General features: G+C 48.1%; 1 protein-coding gene across 2 annotated transcripts in view; it reads left to right on the plus strand.

The window, feature by feature from the left end:
• Positions 1-23,960, plus strand: part of LOC144128886 (putative fatty acyl-CoA reductase CG5065) — a 30,963-nt gene that overhangs the window by 1,003 nt on the left and 6,000 nt on the right. For both annotated transcript variants that reach the window (XM_077662660.1, XM_077662661.1), the window contains exons 2-8: positions 13,199-13,315; positions 16,144-16,319; positions 19,219-19,291; positions 21,038-21,144; positions 21,497-21,674; positions 23,108-23,152; positions 23,244-23,362. In XM_077662660.1, the coding sequence (XP_077518786.1) occupies positions 13,199-13,315; positions 16,144-16,319; positions 19,219-19,291; positions 21,038-21,144; positions 21,497-21,674; positions 23,108-23,152; positions 23,244-23,362 (815 nt within the window). The remainder of the gene's footprint in view (positions 1-13,198; positions 13,316-16,143; positions 16,320-19,218; positions 19,292-21,037; positions 21,145-21,496; positions 21,675-23,107; positions 23,153-23,243; positions 23,363-23,960) is intronic.

Raw genomic sequence — 23,960 nt, forward strand, 5'->3', positions numbered from 1 at the left:
TTCTCGACCTTCAAGATAAGGGTGCACTATCTGGGAGTGCTTTAGATCACATTGGCTTTCAGTGACGCCTCCTTTACACAAACAAGCAAAACTGTTAGTGAGCTCTTCTTTTTTCTCACAAGATAAGTTAGCGCCGGCGCAGCACACAGCAGGGCAAACAGTTGAGGGTCATCTGTGCCGTGGCTTCCGCCAGCGGCCATGGAGCAGGCCCGCGAGTCGTGGTCAGCTGGCTGGTGGACACGCGCCGGCCGTAACGGTGCCTCGAGGGAAGGTGATCGGCTGTCGGCGCGCTTGCTGTATCTTCTTTCCTGCTACGAGCCCGTCGATGCGTGTGCCAATGCCTCGCGAGCTGTGTTAAGCGCGTATTTATGTTTCCTTTCTGTGTCCGGCCCGTGGAGGCAAACACTTTTGCAATCGCGGCGGCAAGCCATCCTCCCACGAGAGGAAGCGGTCACTGGCGTTGCTTGCCTCCTTCGCTCCTTTTGTCCCCACTGCGGCTCAGAGGGGAGGAACCTGCCTCAGCTCCTTTCCAGTTCCCTCCTCACCAGTGCATAGCATCTTCAGTCCCCGTTCTGCGGACACTGACCGCACGGCGCCTTGATCTTGTCCCTAGTACCCGCCCTACTGGTTTCTCTCATGTCCTGTTTCACCGCTAGGGTGGCCTGCAATGCAGCGCGGCTGTCCCTAGAATGTATTTTCGATGAACAAGAGGACGGGTACTTAACTGACTTGTTACACTGGCACCCTGCAACAACGCCAGTCCGGTATTGGAAATCTCTTATCGTCTGTTCCTCTCTCCGTTTTTTTTTTTCTGTAGCACCTCCGAATAAGCCAAATTTCAGGCGCCTTTCACTCTCTTTCTCAGGCCTGGGAGGTTGCTGGTACTGTGCTCAGGGGTTGCGCTCAGCAGTTTTCTACAGCGTGTATATGCAACACTAGCGAAGCAGCGTTTACTTTCGAGAGTGATGCCGCTGAATGGTTTTATTACGCCTAGTTATTAAAAATCGCCTATCTTCTGCTGCCGGCTGCATAGTTCGGGACGAAATTTTCATTTAGGTTGAGAAACAAAACAGGTGCGATCGGGGTAACGAAGGGCACGCCTTGCTTTTTTGTTGTTTTTTTCTGGTGCCGCACCGCCGCCGCATTTTCAAAGCCATTGTCGTCCTCTAGGGGTCGCCCTCTCCTTCTGCGAGGTTAACCACGGTCACGAGTGCTCCTGGTGGGAAGCGGGGGTGTTCTTCGAAACAGCAGTGTTTCGCCGGTGAACAAGCTGATGTTTATCTGTTGTTTGTTGATGAGCTGGAAAGATAAGGCTGTGCTGAGTGGGGGCGTATCCAAGAGGTCGTTGACCGAGCTGACACCCCCTCCCCCCTTCACGCCCTTTCCTCCCGACGGCGACTGGGCCCATGCATAACGAACGGCTTAATAATAATAATAATAATTGGTTTTTGGGGAAAATAAATGGCGCAGTATCTGTCTCATATATCAGTGGACACCTGAACCGCGCCGTAAGGGAAGGGATAAAGGAGGGAGTGAAAGAAGAAAGGAAGAGAGAGGTGCCATAGCCGAAATCTCTCACGCAAGAGCCGACCAATGAAAAATTCATTGGGCCACTTATACCCGATTACTTTCCGTAGACTGCAGCTCAGCTCATTTTATCTCGGTTTTTTTTTTTGGATTTCTAATAAATCCCCTACCACCGCCAGCAACTGCAGCTGGTTGACTTTTAGTCTTCTCTGCCGAATCCTCTTGCCGGACGGCTTCTGCAAACAGTGGCCCATATTAATCGAGGTATCACGAACATCTCAGTACTCAACCTCTAAACGAGTACGCATTTGTAAAAAGGACGGTTCTCGAAGAAATCGAATTTCTCGCTCATTTATGCACCTTATTGCTTTCTTTATCCTGGCTGTACTATTCGCTGTTGTCCGAAAAGGCAAGTGAAATTGGGGCACGACATTTATCACTATCATTAGGCGTGAACTTCGTCCAGTTTAGGCGGGTCAAGGCAGCTTATATCGCAGCTTCAAGTGGGGTCGTTGACGTGATGACCTGAGCTGCTATAGTCGGATACAACTCAAAAATGCAGCGGCTTTGCCCGTCAAATGACCCCCTTTGCGGCGCCACTATGGAGAGAAGGGTCACTCTCCGACCATAGAAGAAAAGGATTATCCCGTTTCATCTACCGCTACCTGCTTTGTTACACTAGCAGGGTCATGAAAATGGGCCGACGCCATTGGCTGGAAGGAGGCTCTTAGACGGGGAAAAACCACCGCGTTGTTAAGTTGCATCCGACTATGAACAGTTTTAACAGAGCGTATTTGCGCTTCCGCTCCGCTCAGCCGGCAAGCGGGAGCGCTACCGCGCATGCGCCAAGCGCGAGCGGACCGGCACTTCCGCTCCGCTCGTACGCAGTGCTAGCGGAGCGTGGAACGGTGCAACGAGCGTGGCTCACGCAAATCATTCTGTTCTCGCGCTTGCTTGCTAATTCAACATGGCGGCCGGTTCAACGGATGTGGCATGTGCCGCAACCCCTGCAGAACGCACAGGCGTCTCTAGCCGCAAACCTACAAGAAAGGGGTTGCGCGCTGATGAAGATTTGTGACTTTTGCGCGAGGTGGTTGCGGCGAACCCATTCAACAACTTCTGCGTTTGGGAGCAAATGCGCAGAAATAAGAAAATTAACGAACGTCTGCCCAGAACCAACGTATGTCTTTCACTTCATATGTTATAAAATGTTCACGAGCAAAAATATTTCTTTGAAGTGCGGCGGAAAAATAAAGCGCTTTTTTTTTATTGCCTGGTTCCACTTTTTAACACCAGGGAGCTCCTCGTGCAGTTCGCTTGTATGCCTCCGGTTAGCTAAAAAGCTGTTTTACAGCCAACGCTCCGGTGAGGCTGAGTGGGTACCGTGAGCGTTGACGCCGTGATGCATTGCCGACTACAGAACGGGAGTAGAAGCCACAGTTTTCCTTCGTCTGCATCGCGCTCTGGCATTCAATCTTACCCCTAGTGAAAATCCGGGTTTGCTTTCTGTTTTCCACCCGCCGCGGTGGCTCAGTGGTTAGGGCGCTCGGCTACTGATCCGGAGTTCCCGCGTTCGAACCCGACCGCGGCGGCTGCGTTTTTATGGAGGCAAAACGCGAAGGCGCCCGTGTGCTGTGCAATGTCAGTGCACGTTAATGATCCCCAAGTGGTCGAAATTATTCCGGAGCCCTCCACTACCGCACCTCTTTCTTCCTTTCTTCTTTCACTCCATACTTTATCCCTTCCCTTACGGCGCGGTTCAGGTGTCCAACGATATATGAGACAGATACTGCGCCATTTCCTCCCCCCCCCCAAAAAAAAAACAATTATTGTTATTATTTCTGTTTTGCAGCAACCATTGCACCACCATTGCATATATTCGTGCTGCTTTCATGAACTGACCTGCTTTCAATTTGTCCGAGTAGTCTACGAGCATGTGGACCACTGCTTCATGCAGCTTAAACGTCAAAAATCAAGGAAGATTAGGACCAGCGTTAGTGCAAAGTGACGCGCGTGTCCTACCTCTGGCAGCGAGCAAGGCGCCGATGAATTCATTACTATACCCTCGTCTGGTAAGGTGGAACCGCAAACAGACTCGGAAACCAAGTGTCTGCCAAAAATTGAGCATTTTACGCACGCACGGTGTTGTTCAACCGGTCTACGCTACATCGCGTCATTCTCCTCCGCTGATGTATTCGCAATCCAAAGTGTTTTGAAGCGCCAGCTCAGTTCGCTGCCGTCGCCCCAAGAATGCACGCATGCCTCGTAGACGCTAAATATGTCCCCAGGGCGCTGACACGTGCCGCCGGTCAAGAAAGCCGAGCGAGCCGACGGTAGCTTTCTGCATGAGTTAAACGTTGGCGTCAGTCCAAGCGCCGGTTAAATGATCCGCGAAGTCTGAGAGTATTGTGGTGTTGCCCAAAGAGGTCTCGTTCATTGAAAAAAGACATTGATGTGGTCGCGTTGCTTTCTACGGCGTTTTATATGCACAACGAGACACGCAACTGTAGTCCTACTCGCGGGAAATATGAATCGTAGCCTGGAGAGGTCAGAAAACTAACTTTATATAGACGCAGCTGCCTTTCAAGCGGTTGTTTTATTCCGGGATGAATGAATTCATTCTCAGATGACGTCGTAGTACGTAGCATACTCGTGCGTTTACCTGCAACAAAACGAGATGACTGTCTTTGAAGCCGTAGAGACCAATCAAATGCAGCATGAGACACGATGCATCACGTGGGATTTAATAATAAAGTGATAAGGACCCCTTTCAGATTAGAAACGCGTGTGTTATCTTTTCATCATCATCATCATTTATTTTCCCTTAAAGGCCCCGATGGGGCATCACATAACGGGGGGGGGGGGGGGGGGAACAAATGGTAATAACGGGTCACAAAGATAGAACACAAATATAAATGGCAAGCACAAATAAACACAGTAAACGCATTAAAATTACCAAGACAATAAATAGGCAAATAAAAGGCATTCTACAGGAATTGAGGAGAGAAATAAGCAGTCAATAAGTGTTTAAATTTGCCACTGATACAAGGCGTATACCTTGATTGGAACGATTGGACGCAGTCATTTGCCCAGCATGAGGTGTACAGCCGTTTTGTTAGCGAAATGCGAAGAACCTGCACACACCTTCCTCTCATGCCAGAAATCGCCCTTCACTTTTTCTCGTGCACGGCGCAGATTTTCAGTTTAGCGAGCAGCTGCCGACGGAACGGCTGCCTTTGAAACTTTATGGGCGCGTAAAAGCTGGTGTGTGGGCTTAGGGGATAAGCTTGCGAATTTCTATGCCACGTCGATTTCTCCATCGGTCCCGCTGTCCTCGTCTTTACGATCCCTGCGCTTCAAAACTCAGCGGCAGTCGCACGTTTTCCCATTCCTTCTAACTGACCTGCGAGAGTAGTCCGGAAGCCGAGGTGATTCGGCAGCCCAAAAGATATATAGCCCAATGGTCCAGAAGTTCTTACATGGAAGCGTACAAGTAACCATCAAACAACACGGCATAGCATATGGGGTGCGCACTCAAGCCGCAGTGGTCGGCACATTGGCATACATGTAGCGCTGCCGATGGCCGGGCGCATCACTAATCGTCTTATCGCCACCTGTTATGAACTGCGCCGGTGAAGCTGTGCGCTGTACTCCAAAATGGCGCTTGTGATGTCTGTCCACCTTTTAGAGGTATGTAGCAAATGAAGCCACAAACCTTAGATCTTTTTTTTTTTGTGGACTACAGGGCCTCTTATCCGAAAGCTGAAAAGAAGATAGGGGGGGGGGGGGGGGGGAGATACCCAGGCTAGCTTTCTTATGACGTAAAGGTGCGGCTAACGAGCGGTAAAAGCTGATGCACAAACAAATACGATTTATTGCCCATATATCCAGTAGCCGTCTGGCCGAGCCTCGCCGGAGGAAACTACCTTGCTTAAATGAAACGTTGTTTTCCTTGTGATGCAACCAATGCACGCACGCATGGCACGTTAAGCAATTCAATTGGCCACGTGCGCGGTCGCTGCCTGCGTCCATCGCGCTCCGGGTGCCTCAGCGTTGTGACCTTTTTTTTTTCTTCGCCGCATACTTCCTCCCGCGGCGGTGAGTTACTTTCCGCCTTACTGCCAGTTATTGGCTTGGACCCAAATGGTGATGAGTATACTCACGACACCGAGAGAGTATCGATGTTGTTGCATCGCTTTCGCTACACTGATATCGTAGATACTTAACGAGGCCCTGTGTGGGTCACTAACTTACGGTCGAGAGGAACGGCCGAAGCTCTTTTAGCTATACAAGGAAGGTATTAAGTGTTGGAGGACCATAGGCGTATAGACTACGTACAGCGCCCGCCTGGTTGATACGACGCGTCGTGGTTGCTTCAGAGTCCTGGTGAACACTGGACGAATCATTTGGGAGTGATACTTTTCCAAACCCTGCCCAAAGACGCGGGTTAGATCCCGGCCGCGGCCGTCGAATTTCGATGGAGGCAAAATTCTAGAGGCCCGAGTAGTGTTGCGACGTCAGTGCACGTTAAAGAACCCCAGGCGGTCGAAATTTCCGGAGCCCTTCACTGCGGCGTCCCTCATAGCCTGAGTCGCTTCGGGACGTTAAACGCCCATAAACCATTTTTCAAACCCTGCGATCGGGAACGTGATTCTTTGAAACGCACTGCGCAAGCTTGGTTAAAAGTCGTTTGACTCTCTCTATACGCGTCTCGTGTTTAGTAATTGCCCCCTTCGATCCGCTGACCACAACGCGCGGTTTATGGTACTGCTGGTTAACTTAGGCTGTGAAGAATGACAACAACTGAGAACCTCCTGGCGATAACTAATACAGAAGTTTTTGCGATATCTGAGAAGACGCCTGCGTGAACGATGGCTGGCGCCAGTGTGGAAAATTTCAACGCCGCCGAAGAAGCAGCGTTCGAAGCCGACAGGTTCGTGAGGGTCGAGCACGATCTTGGAAGGCGGCTTTCGACTACGTGCATGTTCTGGACCCTCCTTCCTTGAGCGTGCTCGTCGATAAACGACGTGGCCGTGGCTGGCGTGGGGAATTAACTGCGCGTGGTAAAAGTAGACCGGGCGGAAAGGAAGTTCGTCCGATCCTTCGCCAAGCTGCGACGAAGGAGGCGTCTGTTTTTTTTTTTAATTTCTTTCTTCGCGGGCCTTGAACGAGCTGCGCGCCGGCCCAACTGCTCCGATGGCTCGCGATAGCAGTGCCCGGCCTTGGATCGCATGATGGCGGTCGCTTCGTGACGTCACCGGAAGCCCGAGAATTTCAACGCCGCAGGTGCTGCCTTGTTCCGCGTCGACCTTTAGGCGAGGGTTATATATATCCCTGGCAAGTGGTGGCAAGGCGGTCCGCATACACTGCATGGCTCGATGAAAGCGGGTTTCTTGCTGCGTCTCCGCTTCTCTTCAACATGCACATAGTAAACGATCTCTGAGGCGCCGACATCAGTATTCCAGACAGGATAAGCATCGCTGTTGTCGGGGCGAAGTTTTCGCCTTGTTACCTAACACGGACACCTCCCTCGAGGGTGACAAGGCCCACGAGTGTCATTTATACGCGATTTCTGAAGTGTTGTACGCTACACGCGTTGTTGTTGCATGCCGAGGTCGTTTACAGCTACGTTTTTGTGGCGCTGTCGGACAGAGACACATTTAGAGCGAAGGATCCGTGAATGTCGCGAACGAGGAAACACAATCTTTTCCCATCTCCTTTTTTGGCATCGGATTCACGCGATTAGATTTTGTCTGGTGCAAAAAAAAAAAATGCTGCACCCTTGAAAAGAGCGCGTTATCAGGATATGCCGTGGTGCATTTTGGACGCCGGTCCCGCCAGGTGGTGCTCGATTGGGGTAGATTGGAAACGAGCTGAATAAAAATCAAGGATGTATGAGAGGATTCTGGCCTCGTTATTCAGTGCCTACACATGACTGCTTCCTCTTGCAGACGTAGATGGAGGTTATGTTATTTTTTTTTACTTGTCACATTGGACGAGTTTCAGCGCAGCGTATAGCGTAGGCGTGCAGCGTAGACGTACAGAGGTTCACCGAATGCCGCCTACGCACGTGCAGTGGCCCCACCAGGCTCCGCCCCTTCAGGAGACGTGCCCCTTAAGCTCTGAATCTGTGTAAAGAACCTTTGTCCTCACCTTTCGAGACCTTCTGGCCTTTAGAGTGGCCGCAAGGGCTCCACTGTACTGTTGAGAAGCAAAACCTCCTTGCCTTGCTAGTTTGTGCAAAGACGGTGCGTGTACGCTATGTTAGAACAAGCTATTAATTCTGTACGTGCCATTACCATGTGTGTTAAATTTGAGCCTGTTACTCTTAAAAACAACAGGCTGCGTTCGGCAAGTTCAGAAGTTGAAAAACAAAAGTGCGATGGGAGCTCTTTTCATTGCTATTCAAACGTAGAAATAGCGTAGAAGCTGCTTCGTACACCGAAAGCCAGAGCGTCCGATGCAAGCGTGCTGTTCCAAAATAAAGGTGTTTAAAGTTTAATCTCGTTATAACGAAGCTGAAAGGGCCCGGCGATCACTTCGTTATAGCCGTAGCTTCGTTATAGCCCGTGTTGACCGAGCATCCAAGGGGAGTCGTCATTCCTTCGTTATATCCATTATTTCGTTATAGTCAGTTTCGTTGTAACGAGGTTCGACTATATATATATATATATATATATATATATATATATATATATATATATATATATATATATATATATATATATATATATATATATATATATATATATATATATATATATATATATTAAAGGCTAGAGTTTCTGTAGTACTCAACGTAACTATTCGAGTCTTCATGCGAGGAAATATAAACAAGAAAAATAAAGAATACGCGGTGCAGAGGAAAGCAATTAAAGCGCAAAAAGCACACCAGAGCCTGATCCCAGAAACCCGTCATTGGGTACACCACGAGCAGAAAACAAGGGTCAAGCGGGGGGAGGCTAAGGCATAATAACTGCGTTCGTCATTCTTAAATGGCCCAGCCAGACGAGAGTCAGGAGCCAAACGAATGAGTTTCTAGGTCCTGTTTTTTGCTTATTCGGGCCTAATGTCGTTGCCTTCAACTGGGTGGCGATCGGGGTGAAAGGCATTACCCGGCATTCACGTGTCAGCAACCCTGACCTGATTGGTTGTGCTCGAGGTTGAACGCCTAGTCGTAGGGGATGAGAGGTGTACGCTTTGCTGCAACAGAAAACAAAGAAAAAAGCATAACGCTGTCGGCCGTATAGAGGATGTGTGGTTTTTTTCCACAAGGTATACCACTTTCTCTACCGTGAACAAATAGTCTTTGTCTTGAATGCAAGATTACTTGTCTGTCTTTTTTCTTCTTCTCTCTTTCTCACTCTTTTCTTTCGAGAGGAGTTCCTTCACTTTTGCGATTCAACTGGGTTAACCCGATCATTCGTAACGCGAGCAACGCTATCGCGTTATCATCGATGCCCGCACTCACGTTTTGCTATACCACTGCAAAAGTCTTTAACCTGTTGCCTGTTCCGACCCCGCCCTAGTTTGCTCGCGCCAACCAGCGTTAAGAGCCTGCGACTTATGCAATCGTTGCCAGCAACAAGCGCTCCGAACAGGAGCTTGTCTCGCTCCCATCGGAGCCGCCAGTTATGCACGGTTGCTTGGGGCAAGGTAACTAACTGCCCCGGCGCTAACCCGTCTCGCTAACCGATAGCAAGGGACACAAGGTCGACTTGAACGCGCGCTCCGTATACCGGGCGTAAGAGAAACCGAGTCGCTGGTCGACCTCCGACTACCTCCTGATGTCGAGGTAAACTGGCCTCTCTTAGCACAGTCGGAGGTGAAAGACGCCGGTCGGCAAAATACTTGGAAGTGCAACCCGCCCTTACGAGAATGCTCGTTGAGGCCGTGTTGAAGATTTTCTGAGCGGACTCAACATGCTGTCTTGAATTCATGTTGAGACCAGGAAGGGCTTGCGTTGGTCGATTGTTGAGGTAGCGTAGAATGTCAACGGAAAAGTGGCCACTGTGCTAGAGGTGAGCATTCTCAACACAATTTGTACATTGCTTTCATGTTGAATTCATGTTCAAATTACTGGGGTGATTCAACAAATCATTGTGAATCTCGGCTGTGGTAAAAAAAAAAATTCCTAGGAATTACATTCGCGTTGCACCAGATGGACAAACTACGGATGCAATTTTCAGCGGTATATTTTCATCTATTGCTCCAATTTCACGTTAACGTCACGCTGACAGCCCCATCCGTGTAGTGCTCAACACATACGCACAAACACGCGCGTGTGTGCGTGTTTACATAAATACACACACTAGCCTACACAGCCATCTGATAACGAGCATGGAACAGTATTGCACATGAGGCTATAACATGAACTGACGAACAGTTCACAACTTTTTCATCTTAAGCACCCACCTCAGCTTCACCCTTATATAGCCCTACACAGGGGTGTCCGGATCTGCGCAGGTAGGGGCCTGCCGATCAGCAAAGTTATAGCAGTTATTACTCTTACTATTTATCTATTTTATATGTATGAGAAGTCATCAGCTTCACATGCGACGTTCTGTTAGTTGAAGATCTTGATTCATTGATAAACAACAGAAATGTAGCACTAATTAAGCGCACGTATAAATCCTCCAAAGAATGTATGTCTGAAAGAGCATATTGCACCACTGGCACTTTGTTCTGTGCAAGAAGAGAGTTTGAGCGGTTTACTAGCGTCTGAACAGGTGCTGCATGCATTCTTAATATGTATAATGTGATAAAGTTGTGTTTAAAGACGCATGTCAAAGTTAGTCCTGATTTCATTTAGCTAGGCTTAGACACGACTGTCATGATTCAACACGATTCAACATAAATTCAACAGAAATTACTCCACAATTAATAGGTTGACTATGTTCAACTATATTTTTGTTGCAATCGCGATGGCTATGGTCAACAGCCTGCTGGCTTTATTCACTTGCTATTGTGATGCAGAAGATGCTAAGAAAAATCGTGCAAGTAGAGCATACGTGATCTGCTTGATTTCCCTGGCGACCATAGAAGACATTGTTTTTCACATCATAATCATCACCAGGCAACTTCTGGTAATTTGCTTCTCACAGAGCATCCAAAAGAAAAGCCGAAAACAGAAATAAAGTTACAGCTGGAAGTTCTTGCGAGCTAGTTGGTTCATTTCGAGGAAACGTAAGACTGGGCGAGTAGAACATGGAGAAGAGGCAAGGAAACGAACACTATATGCCAGCTCACGCGTGACGTTGTAATCGTTTCTTTGACTCTTGTCTTCGTCATATTCGCCCAGTCTTAGCTTAACTAAAATTAAATTATTCAATGCTTGCCATTACAATATCTGAATAGGAGCTAGCTGTAAAAATATTAATGGGGGTTTCCACAGGAATTCGATTACTGAGAACTACATATGCAAGAAACAAGATATTTTCTCTATATGATAAACCCGCTCATTATGAACAGTCAGATGATGTAACGTGTTAGCACAGACCATTGTCATGTTGCACACAGTGCTTATAACTATCACAACATATTCAGTTTTCGCGTAACTTGTCATTTATTTGAGATCGTACCCCTAATCTATCGGAATATGCAACGCAGATGAGTACTTGCCCCATCGAATACTTTCTGAAAGGAGTCCATTTCCAGGTTTCGACTAATGGACCTATGGGCCTAAATTTACGATTTGTATGCTCTGTAAAAGCTTTTAAAGCTGAAAATAAACTTAAATTCTCCGACATGGACTATGTTAAGTATAACCAACCAAAATTTTGTTTAGCAGATATTGAGTAGGCTCAACATACATTGGGTTCATGTTGGTTTCCAGTTGATTGAACAAAAGGTCAACAAGGCGTTAACTGAAGCTCAAAAGTCATTTTTGCAGGGGCGAGGTATCGGACGATCATTCGTTATGAAATACCGATACAATGGTTATAGATGGATGCATGTAGCAGCTGGAACGCGTCACCAGGAGCCCTAAAATGTATACCCTGTTGCAAGAACTGCACAGAAGGCAACTCCCAAAAGACACCGGTACCCTTGTTTACTACCACGCATTTTCGTTGGGCCATGAGACCAACTGACGTACGATGCGCTTCGTGTTGTGTACCACAAACTTGCAGCACGTCTGCAATCAGAACGAGATTGTGTCACTTAGAGACGTCCTCACGTGCGTCGCGTCGTCGAATTACAACAACATTCGCAGCTCTTGCCGTCACAGTTCGTGCGTCAAGTTGAGGCGATCGCTCACACCCAGAGTCACTGTGACGACAGCGTCATTGTCGTGACCGCGTGGGTCCTTGGTGTACAATATGCCCGTTCGCCGCCCCGTATAATAAGGCGGCCGATTTCGCTCTGAGCGTAACGCGTGATGCGTCCGCGTGGGGCGTAATTCTCGCGTCCCTTCCTCGTACGAAAATCCCGGACGTATATCTCTTTTTTTTTCCTCAACACAGAACCACACCGAGGCCGCGTCTGTAATTTTTTCTCCCCTTCTTGGCGATCGACCACCTATGGAGCTGGCTCAAGCGGCCGACCGGTTGTATGACAGCCGATACGGAAACCCTGGGCATCGGCTCTGTTTTTTCTACATAGACGTGCGCCCCTCGCGTAATGTATTAACGATCTCTTAAGCCACCTGCTTATTCCTCTTGGCACGAAGCGAACAAAGCAGCCGACGAGGGCAGCATTCCTATTGCGCGGGCATTCGCGTGCCATTTCCCGTCTTCGCGATGCACCTCGTTGTCTTCCTTGGTGGCGACTCTACGTGATGAGTAGATGAGATAGAGCTGGACTCGCCCACCGTTTTCCTCATGAGCGGTGCAGTATTCGCCTAACCACTTGGTGACTGTCTTGCCGCGTTTTTTTTTATCTACTTTGTTCGGCATTGCCTGGATCCGGGAAGTCTTTAGGGATTCTGTGAGCTCTTGTTGATACTTGTTAGGCAATGTGTGTAAAGGCGTTCTCATCAGATACGGTAGTAGAAAAGAGAAGACTTGTCGGGAGACGTACAATAGCCTGAAAACACTGTCGCATCCTCGATATGTTGCCTGCGATTTAAAATGATGCAGACAGGTTTGGTGTTGCGTCTGCACTGTAGGTGCACAAAAGCAACTCATTAGAAGGTTGTCTGCTTGGTCGAAGAATTAATATATCAGGTGGCAGGCCGTCAGCATCTTGTGGGACCTAACGTTTTGTAAGTATACGTCAATAGATGGTGCGAAGCAGTGGTCGCCTATCTCTTACGCACAAGTTCATCTGCACATCATATCAATCGTAACCCCCAGTTTTCAACTCAGGCCGCCATTCAGAGTGCAAATCTTATAGATTGCCCAAGAACTGATATAATCGTACAGCCTTTATCAAAAATAAAGAGCCCATGAGGTCTCGTGAAGCATCCGTGGAAGTCCTAACTTTCGAATGCGTGAGGATTAAAGTTCGCCTCGGCTTCGGGTTACGCAACTCCTTGGGCTCAATACTTTTGACAGAGTCTTATGTTTTGGTGAGGGTAGTGGTAAGCAAAAACTCAGAGTTGCAGCTCCTCTTGACGCGCCTTTAACGACGCGTATGAGGACCGGTACATCAAGCAGTGGTGCTCATTGCCGAATTCGCTCGCGGTTCGACGCTGACATTTAATTAATGCCTTTTTTTCCTCGGTCTTCAGGTGGTGATAGAGAAGCTGCTGCGGTCATGCCCCGACATCGGCAACGTCTACGTCCTGGTACGCGAGAAGAAAGGCCTCAAGGGCAAGGACCGTCTCAACCAGATCACCAGCGAAAAGGTGCGTCAACGACGCCGAAGCGAGGGACAGTTGGCATCGCCGATGCTGCACTATCGGAACACATGTGTTTTTTTTCTTGTTTTTTTTTTTTTTGTGAGCAAGCAATGCGTTTTGGTTCGTTCGACCAACTCTTGTTTCCTCCGACCTCCTTCCCTTTTCGTCTCGCGCTACCTCGTCTACATTTTTTTTTCACGTAGTTTTTAACACACTCAGGGACCAAGTGAACTCCAGAGAGCGCAGTACGATTTGCAGGTACCTGTGAGTGAAAGTAATCATAAATAAATACCGCTCTGAAAAACTTCCATTCGTAACGAAGCTAGAATTTGTGAGCGTAAAATTAAAACAGTCACTTCTACGTACAAACGTTATAGCGCAAAATAAGAGACATTCACAAGAAAGGTGGACAGGACAACGCACCACTGATAACTGATTACTTTATTGAAAGAAACACGTAATATTAGGCGCACCGTCACACCACCTATCCGCTGCAGCAAACGTCAGAATGATGTAAAGAGTCATAAAAGCGATAAAAGACACAAACACGAAACTGCACAACGTATCTAAAAACGATAACACATGTCATGCATTTTAATGTTCTTCTGCCGCTTTTATCCTTTTTAGCTACGTTGTGCTTATCATGTTTGTGTCTTTTATCGCTTTTATGACCCTTTACATCATTCTGACGTTTGCTGCAGCTGATAGGGGTGTGACGGTGTGCCTATATATTATGTTTCTTTCAATAAAAATCAGCTGTCAGTAGCGCGTTGTTCTGTCCACCTTTCTTGTGAATGTCTCTGATTTTGCGCTAACGTTTGTAAGTAGAACTATTATGCACCGACTAGACCAGCAACAAGTGTTACTTAAAGCAGTCACGGTTGGTCTGCACACGTTTGTGCGAAAAAAATGGCAGCGGATGAATAGCCGTATTATTCTTTGTCCTTTCAGGGGCTAGGGGAAAGGGGGTAAATAGGAGTATTGATCGGTTTTCACACTGCTCGAATCTGAGTGGAGCTTCGATTTCATCTATGATCCCTTGCAACATAACTCACAATTTACAGAACAGTGAAGTACCGTTCGGCCCGCGACAGTCGTATCTCGTTGTTTTCAGCAAATGAAACGAAATAGCGTTTTTTTTTTCTCCTTGTTTCCACAAGTCCGCAGTTCTTCGCGATTAAGGAGCTAGGTGGAAGACCGCCCGATAGATGTCCAGGGTTCGAATCGACGCGGCTTTTTTTTCCTGTCGCGGGGCATGTGTAGCGTGCACAATGCCTTGCATGCTTGGCGACAATCAGGCAGCGGTCGAACGCGCCCTCTGATTTATGTCGAAGTTGGTCGGAGGAGGCGGACGAACAACTGTCCTGCTTTGAGTTTCATGCAGGACTGCGCATCATTTCATGCTTACAAATGCGTTTGTTTAATGGTGTACAGACGCTGCACTTTCGCCATGTACACGATTGGGGCGGAGGAGTTCCACGTATATTTACCGAATGATGAACTGTTGCACACTGCATCAGTGGCGAAAGGCGCTGCGCACTATTTCAAGGCGAACACAAAACGCGAAATTGCTTGTCTGTTTTTTTTTATTTGGGAAGAGAATTTAGGGGGGGGGGGGGGGCATAGAATTATCGCCTTACAGCTTTTTTCTTTCAAAATATCGCCTATATTAAAACGCAGAGTATCACACGCATGGATTTATTTCTGTGAGATAGGGAGGGGGGGGGGGGGGGATTCCTCGGACAATCAGCGGCTGAGGCGTGTTGTGCCCATGGTCGGGGGTTCGAGGTTCTGGTCGCGGCGGCGTATTTACAATTCATGATTGATGGAGCATGTGGCCTTTCGTTTCCTAGAGTGTGCCCGTTGGATCTAACACAAATATTATAATTAACGCTCTGAAACGCCTATAAGTGAGCTCTCTTTTAACTTCTTGTCCAGGAACAGGAAGAATTGGAAAATCTGGGTTCGTCAAGGGAAAGAGAACTGATGTGGCGCATATCACTATCGAACCAGAGGTCCACCAGCAGCAGGCAGCAGCTGTTAAGCGTGGCAATACTGTAGCCGCTGGTGGCACTGCAGTCACTGTCTGAACCGGTCAAGGTCTTTAAATTTAGATGAGGGGGAAAAACAACCCTGTGCTGAAAGTGGGAGAGAGAGGGGTTACTTTGGTAGATGTTTTTCTTCGAGAGTGGTTCTGTTAATTCAGAAGCCCAGCGTTGTCTGCGATGTCCCCCTCGCGGCGGACCAGAAGAAACTGGTGGCCGTGTATGAGAAGGGACAGCCAGTGTCTCCACGAAAGTTCTTTCCACATACTGAGATATCGGTGGACGTTAAAGGACCGGAGGCGGTCGAAATTAAACCGGAGCTCTACGCTACGGTGTGCATTACATCCCGGGAACGTTGACAGTCAGTCAGTTAATTATTGGATCAATCAATTAATCAATCAATCATTCAAGCTTTCGAGAGAAATTGCGCTTCTTTTCACCATTCCTTCCAAAAGATGTTTCTGGGTTGGTTTGTGGGGGCTTAGTGTTTCAAAGCGACTTTCAGGTTATGAGGGACGCCGTAGTGAAGGGCTCCGGAAATTTCGACCAGCTGGGATTCTTTATCGTGCACTGTCATCGCACAGTACACGGGCCTCTAGAATTTCGCCTCCATCGAAATTCGACCGCCGCGGCCGGGATCGAACCCGCGTCTTTCGGGTCAGCAGCCGAGCGCCATAACCACTGAGCCAGCCACCGCGGCGGCAAGAAGAAACGATGTTTCTTTTACAGCGAGGTTTGACATTAATGCTTTGAACTTAAAATGAGAGTTCGCGCGCTTCTCTCTCGCAGCTGTTCTCGACCCTGCAACGGGACACTCCCGACGTGTTCAACAAACTGGTGGTGGTACCGGGCGACTTGCACGAGCCCGACATGGGCATCTCCAACGCCGACCGGGAACGCATGATCCACGACGTGTCCGTGGTCATCCACAGCGCCGCCTCTGTCCGGTTCGACGAGCCTCTCAGGTGAGTCCCCCAGCCCGTGTGCCGTGTGAGCATGTGTGCACGTGTATCGGGGAAACGGTCCTGTTTACATCTCCTCTCGACGCGCTAAAGAAAAAAAAGTATACGAACGATGTTTCGAGTTTTTGGACACCCTTTTCGTTAGAAATAAGCAAGTATACTAGGGCCGTCCCCCTTATATCCGGGTGGTGACAGTTGTCAGCTGGATAGACAGTACAAATCTTAAGCTGTGTTCTTTCAAGCTCTTAGGCCTGTTTCTTTTATCCCCCCAGTTTAATTTCGTTCTCACTCTCGTCCGCCAATTTTTTTATCACCTTCTTTTTGTTTTGTTTTTTAAACTGGCTATGTCCTTCGCTGATTTGAAATCGGTAGGCTGTCTGCCATGTATGGTAACCGAGTGCTGGAAGGCTTTACTGCGTACAACATGCAGTTACGAAGGTCAGTTTATACTTAAGAGTCGGATCGCAAGCTCTAAGGGGCAAACATTTGCATTTTTCGTGCTTTTTATTTTTTTATCATCGCTTACTCTACAACCCCTTAACGACTTCGACAGGACTAGGAAAACACCTCCTCTTTTGTATCGCTCGCACTTCTGTACAAAGTGCTGCCTCTACCGAACTCGTTCTTTGTTTCACTCGCCTCCTCTTGATGCAAGTTTGGGTTAGTCGTACGTAAGAATGCTGCCCTTAACCTTCGTCAGCACGCAGCTGTTGGTACCCGCTGGTGAATTGTTTCGACAACGGCCCTTGTTACAACTTCGTGCGGTTAGGAATGACGCCATTTTATTTCCCGGGATAATACGACCAACAGGGCACGGCGAGAGGCAAGAAATTAGGGCTTGCATGCTGTCCTTGCTGTCGAGTGTTTACTCGATAATTACAAATCGATAATTACATGTAGTTCATAGCGAAGCAGAACCTTTGCATGCGGAGCACCGTATACGAAAGACAGCGGCCTTATTCTAGGAACTTCTCTCTCCTAATCCCACTCACAAGAGATAATTAGTAGGCGACGTTCACGCAGTTCGCTCGCGGAAGATTTTCCGGCGATTCTCCGTGTCTGTTTGTCAGCAGTTAGCGCCGCAAACACTTTACTTTCCTCGGTTAGCTGCAAACAAGAATGCGCTTTCTTCCAAGGCTGCCGGTGCCGGCAATAAACTAACTGCTCAATTGAGGAAACCTCGTAGGAGGTGTCGTTTGCGCGGCGAAGAGGAGGGGAAGAGCTTATCCGAGAGACTGACGCTGAGCCTGATCAGCGCTGGATCGCTGCCAAGCCGGCAGGTGTCGTCCGTCACCGCCTCGTTGTCGCGCGTGCGTCTTTGCGGCGCGCGACCGACACGTGCCGTTACTGACGTATGCTCTTCGAGTTCGCGCCAAAAGCGCACGCCGAGCAAGACACGTAGTACATGTATTTAGCACTCGGGCTGCACCAACGTATACAGCGCGCGTGCGTGCGCGCTCCTCTGCTGATTTGTTTCTTCCTGGTGACTGGAATATCCAGGCTCATTTTTACTTTGTTTATTTTGTTTCACACGCTCGATCGAAAATGAAAATCGCGGCGCGGCCGCGGTGTCAGCGCCACAGTGACCGGCCGGACCGGTCCTTTCCCTCAGGCAGCCTGCATGACCAAGGTCTCGTTCAGTCGAGCACCCCGTTTGCGGGCGCACGCTTGGTATAATCGGCGAGTGGAACCGGACACTGTGAGTGGCGGATCGCGTGAGCCGGTTGTTGTGGACGTCGTAGTAGCTGACTACACGCGTCGTCTCGCTATCGTCTCTTTTAATCATCTTCTGGGCGTGCTTCTAACGCACGTCACACTTCTGTTTACTTCCTGATTCGGGTCTACTTATACGCGACTTCGATTCCCGCGTGGACTTTCCATTTCGTTTTCAGCGCGTGCGAAAGGGGTCCGAAAGAAGTAGCGTTTTATCCGACGTAGTTAGGCCACTGCTGGCGGCCAAGTCCAGTGGAGCCTTAGACTAATAGAATCCACTCACAAATAATTCGTTCTCTATAAAAGTTGTTTTTATCCTATTCGGACGCTCGAGGTCACCCTATGTCACGCTTGCGAGGTCAGCAGCATTTACCTCGGAATATAGGCTCTCTTTTGAAAGGCATTGAAGGCTACAACAACAACAACAATAATAATAATAATAATAATAATAATAATAATAATAATAATAATAATAATAATAATAATAATAATAATAATAATAATAATAATAATAATAAACTCTTAGGGGCTCCTGGGTGGATAGTTTGAATGAGTTATCATTTTTTGTCGTAATTGATTCTGTTTTAGTTAATGCCCATATGTTAACGAATTGTTAATTCTCTATTTCACATTCATAGATCGCTGGAAACTTTCAAACCACTCGTGGCGCAGTGGTACAGCAGTCAAGCGATGCGCCACTGCCCTTCTATATATGGCAGGTGCTGCCATCGGGGGCACTTGGGTTGCTATCCAGGTTGTTGTTCACGAGTAGCCTCACACGATTAACTGAGCTGCCGCCTGGCACGGTGGGCAGGCTGCTTCTGAGGACCGCTGGTGCTGGGGTCGTAGAATGGAAACGGAGTTGCTATACGCCTCCTGGTGAATAGTGCCACGAAATGCTTCTCTATGGTCACCAGAGCAACGACAGACACGTTAGCGGCGTTCGGAATGTCGGAGCGGCAGCACCAGGCAGATGGTCGAACACTTAGCACTCCAGCCTCCGTGGGTGCATAGACCGAAGACCCTGAATATGGCACAGCGCGCATAATAGCACGTGTTTGGTTACTGCCGTTCCAAATGAGCAAACGGGCTAGCAACTTTATCTTAAGTGTCTCTTGATCTCTTTTTTTTCTTTCTTGATCGACGTTCTTCGACACCTGCTCAAATGACTGGGCATGCTGTTTTGCAGGATAGCCACCAGCTCCAACGTTAGAGCCACGAAGAGGGTCATTGACTTCTGCTATGAGCTACAGAACCTAAAGGTATGGAATTCATGGATTGGCATTGTCGTGTAACACGAAGCATTGAGCCGTCCCAAAGATTTGATGGGAATGAAAGCTGCGCTGCCAATAGATATACTGCGTGTTCCATGCTGGTAGTTGGCTTATTCGGCTTCAAACACCAACCATCATGTCGCTTATGATGGTCCATGTTTTTGGATAAGTAATTTAACATTGGAACCTTGCTGGATTTTCCAGAATCTGCAAAAAGCTGCAGTCGGCCACGGCAGAAGTTTCGTCAAGGCGAGCGGAGCAGCCGATTTGACAGACGCATCCGTAGCGCTGTTTTAGTACGGTGTAACTATTACAGCGCCGATAGATTGCAGTGTTCGCGACGTGTTTATTTTTCTTGAGGAAACTGAACACGCTTAGCTTAACAGATGGGTTTCAAATTAACTGGATACCGATGTACTGTCGATGTACTTACTACACCTGCCAGTTCATCTCAACTAGCAAGTACACATGACTCTCAGCTGCCTGTGTTGTTTCTATCTGCGTGTGCTGTTGTTTCGTTACTCGATATTTTCTCTTTATCCCTTCCAAGACCCTGCATGTCTTCAATTCCTGGGACCCACGATTTCTTTTCGCTGGTGCACCTTTAGCAAGTACAAACCTGTCTAATAACCGGCTGTCCGAAATGCGGACACCTGTAGCCACGCCATGCTGCGCCTTGTTGCGCGTAATATTTTCATAGTGCGCTTAGCTGCGTTTCGCTACACGCTTTCAGCATAAGGCATACCCCTCGAATCTGGACAAAATCATTTTTGAGCGGAAAACCGTTTATGAGCGCAATTTTTTCGTGGAATGTATGATTTCGCTATAACAATCAATATATCCGCATAGCACCCGGCGGCAGTCTTGCATTTTTTTCTATTAACTTTTTTGCTATCGTCACAAGCGTTCCCCATTGGTTTTCTATGGCAGTCTTAACTGTTCGATGAGATTGCTGTCAACACTTTAAAGAAAGATTTTGCTACATATCAGAAGAATGGAGCATTAACTTCAATATTTCCATAAGAGTATCTTACAATTTTCTCATTTTCAAAATTTTTGTCCGAGAATGTTGGACATGGGTGCACAGTTGGTCAAAAGTCTACAGGCTAAAAGGTGTGCTTTTGAGCAACATAGCTGAACGCTTATGGCTCCTGAGGCGCTATCTAGGTCCTCTGTACGTGTTACGGTGAATTCCTCCTCAGGCTCTCTAAATTTTGAATTTCGGGCATGTTGTAGAGGCCCCACTACGAGGTTTAAAATTAGAGTCTGTGGTCTGGGGAAGTATGACCGACCCTGTACACGTTTGGTGGGCAGGCGGTGAACAATACGGCTTTGGCGAAGCCATCCCTTCCTTATCTGTGTACTCGGGCGGAAGACATAAAGCAACAAATTATCCGCGAAACATGGTTGCGTATTGCCCGGGAGCCTTGTCTAGCAAGTGGAACAATTGCTGGTATTACATAAATCGTTAATCTTCAAGCGGTCCATTCAAAAAATTTACAGTTTGTTCACGTTTAGTAACTCGCGAGCCAGCGAAGACAATCACGACACCGCCATTACTGATAATCTGGACTGTCATCTTTAATAATAATAATTGGTTTTTGGGGGAAAGGAAATGGCGCAGTATCTGTCTCATATATTTTTGGACACCTGAGCCGCGCCGTAAGGGAAGGGCTAAGCTCTTTCTGTGTAACAAGGTGTGCGCAGTTCTGACGCTCCTCTCTCGTCCCCCAGGTGTACGTCCACGTTTCCACGACCTACTGCCACTGCCACCAGAAAGAGCTGAGGGAGGAGGTCTCGCCAGCTCTGATTACCCCGACTAACTTGCTCAACATTACCGAGTAAGTCGTCAAAGGCACTCGTTGTGTGGTTTGCCAGCGCGTGCGGCGAGGTATAACACCAGTTCTCATGCGCGAATATTTGCCTAGGAAGGTCTCGCGCCTAATCGATTGGCACTCGGCACGAGAGGGTTTGCATGCTTATGATTACAGTGCGCGACCCACGCTGTTAGGTGCCTATCAGCGCATGGAAAGCGACAACTGTTGCTTTGATGAAAGGTGTTTCACTGCTTGCTAGGCAGTTATGGTGCGTGTTGCCTGTAGTATGCAGGTACTCTGTACTCGCCTGGACAAACCTAAAAAGGTGATGCGAGGGACACGCTATGGCGCTGACTGTGCCACATCTACACTGCAGGTGGATGGACGACTCAATGCTGGAGTCCTTGGAGCCGAAGCTGTACGAGGGTCGCCCCAACTCGTACACGTTCACCAAGGCGGTGGCCGAAGTGCTTGTCCAGGAACACGCTACCTCCCTGCCGGCCGTCATCGTGAGGCCCTCCATCATCACCGGCACAGCCAAGGAACCATTCGCGGTGCGTGCCTCGGGTTGCACTCCTTGTGTATACACATGGCACCCCAGGTATACTGCCGCCTATAGTCGGACGCAATCTAAGAAAGCGGCGGCAAATGCCCCTAAAAAAAAAGCTGTCCAGCCAATGGCGTCGACCGGCTCTTAAAGGGGCTCGAAAACACCTTCCGAGGAGAGCACATCAACTAGCGCAGTCACTGCATTGTGTTGTCATGAATACCTGAACCGAATAATACGCTTCTACATGCAGCAGAGAACCCACAGTCATGCGCGAAAGCTTGCGAGCCCTTTCAGGCGACTTTTTTCATTAAGGACAGTTGCCGGGCCAGTTGGTACATGATATCACCGAAAAACAGCGCGCTTACACGGGACACGAGAAAGGAGACACGCACACACACAGCGCTGACTTACAACTGCAGGTTTTATTGCATTGCTCACAATAAATACTAGAAAGGAAAAAACAAAAACAGTGGAAGGCGAGGAAGAATTCCTTCTGTCGCATCATGTCATTTTTCGGTGATACTTTTTCATGCTCGCACCTTCCTTCGTCGCATCGCTCCTGCGTATACCAGTTCAGAGATGGCTATTGCTTAGATCCTTTCAGACGTCAGGAAGCTCCGCCCCCGGCGGTGGGGTCGACGGAGGAGCGCCGACTTTTCACCGTGCAAAAAGCGACGATAGGAGAGGCAAAGGCGCGAAGAATCTGAAAACCAAATTCTGACGACAGATTACTCATCGCCTACAAAGCGCATCAAAAAAATTCTTGCTGGAGGATATTCGCGAAGCGGCGTCGTTTAACATCGCAGGCATACCCCCCTTTGAAGGGTATTTGCTGCTGCTTTCTTTAGTTTGTATGGCTGTAAGCATGCTAGCCTTCACTGCATTCATATTACTGCAGCGATGTCGCTGGAATTGGGCAGAAGCTTGCCTCCGAACAAGAAAACTCTTCATCTTAATAATTTTGAGATTTTAAGAGGAGTAAAAATCTATGTCGTCGGGTCGGGGAATGCAGCCAAGTTAGGCCACTATTGTTGTGGCCTTGTAAAAATAAACCAAAGGCCTTTGTCAGTTCCCAGGCATTCTTGAAAGAATGGCTTTGTACCGGCAGAGCGCAGTGACCGCGTCTGACAGGTTGAGGAAAGGTGCTTTGCTATATGTCACGTTGCCTAGCTTCGATCAAAAATGGGAGTTGTTGCAGTTAAGGACACTATTGCCTTTCGGGGCGATTTGCTTAAGGGAGCATGGCTTAAGATTTTTAGACACCAACTTTCGAAAGATGGTAGTTTTTTTTTTCTCATTTTCATCGCAACGACGGATGCCACTGACGTGCCTCCTACTACCCGTTCTTTAACTTAACATTTCAATGGTTGAGAGCACTTGATTTCGGAGCGTTTTCACCTTGCATACTCCGCTAACACTCCGTGCCTTCTCTTTCAGGGCTGGATAGACAATTTCAACGGTCCCACGGGGCTGCTTATCGCTGTAAGTACAATCAAACGGTACGATGAGGCTTGCGTGTCGTACAGGTGACATCACCAAGCTTACGATGTCGTTTCCTGTTCATCATGCGCAGCTTGCTAAAGGCGTCCTTACGTCCGTGTACGGAGACATCAGCAAGGTCACAGATTTTATTCCGGTGGACATGGTTGCCAACTGCGTCATCGCGGCAGCCTGGTCCAGAGGCACTGGACGGTCAGTACATGTTCTACAACTGGTTCCGATAGGCTCACAGCGCCTTCGAATTTTCCTTTTATTTTGTCTCTGTAGTCAGATACAACTCAAGAACGAAGCTGCGAAGCCGCTTATAGGAGGCCCTCCAGTCATTGGCGTCGACCGGTTGCCGTGACCTCGCTGTAAACCTGCTTAAATCGTGGTTAATCCCCTTGTACCTGAAAGCCTCCATGGTGTCACGCTGGCGTCATGGCAGTCGGTCAACGCCACTGGCTGGAAGGTCTGCTTTGAAAGCCAATCACAGCTTTGTTCTTGAGTTGTATGCGACTATAACAGTGTCCTTAAAGGTATTTTAGCGTGAGCTTTCAAATCTCGGTGCAGCCTGGTTTCATGTGTTCTTTTCTGGTCTCCCTAGTTTGGATCAAGGGAAGAAATAAATATGTATCTTTTTTTATTTTACGAATATCTCTAACAAACCTTTTCGAGCAACGTTATGCCGCTGTATAGTCCACTTGATCAGCACGCCTGCTTTTGCGCCACTTTCATATATTTTGCGATTCAGTCACCGTCCAGGCTATTTGGTGACTTTCGCAGAGACTGCTAAGCAAATGATAACTTC

Source organism: Amblyomma americanum, chromosome 4, assembly GCF_052857255.1.
Source record: "Amblyomma americanum isolate KBUSLIRL-KWMA chromosome 4, ASM5285725v1, whole genome shotgun sequence".
NCBI classification, from domain to species: Eukaryota; Metazoa; Arthropoda; class Arachnida; order Ixodida; family Ixodidae; genus Amblyomma; species Amblyomma americanum.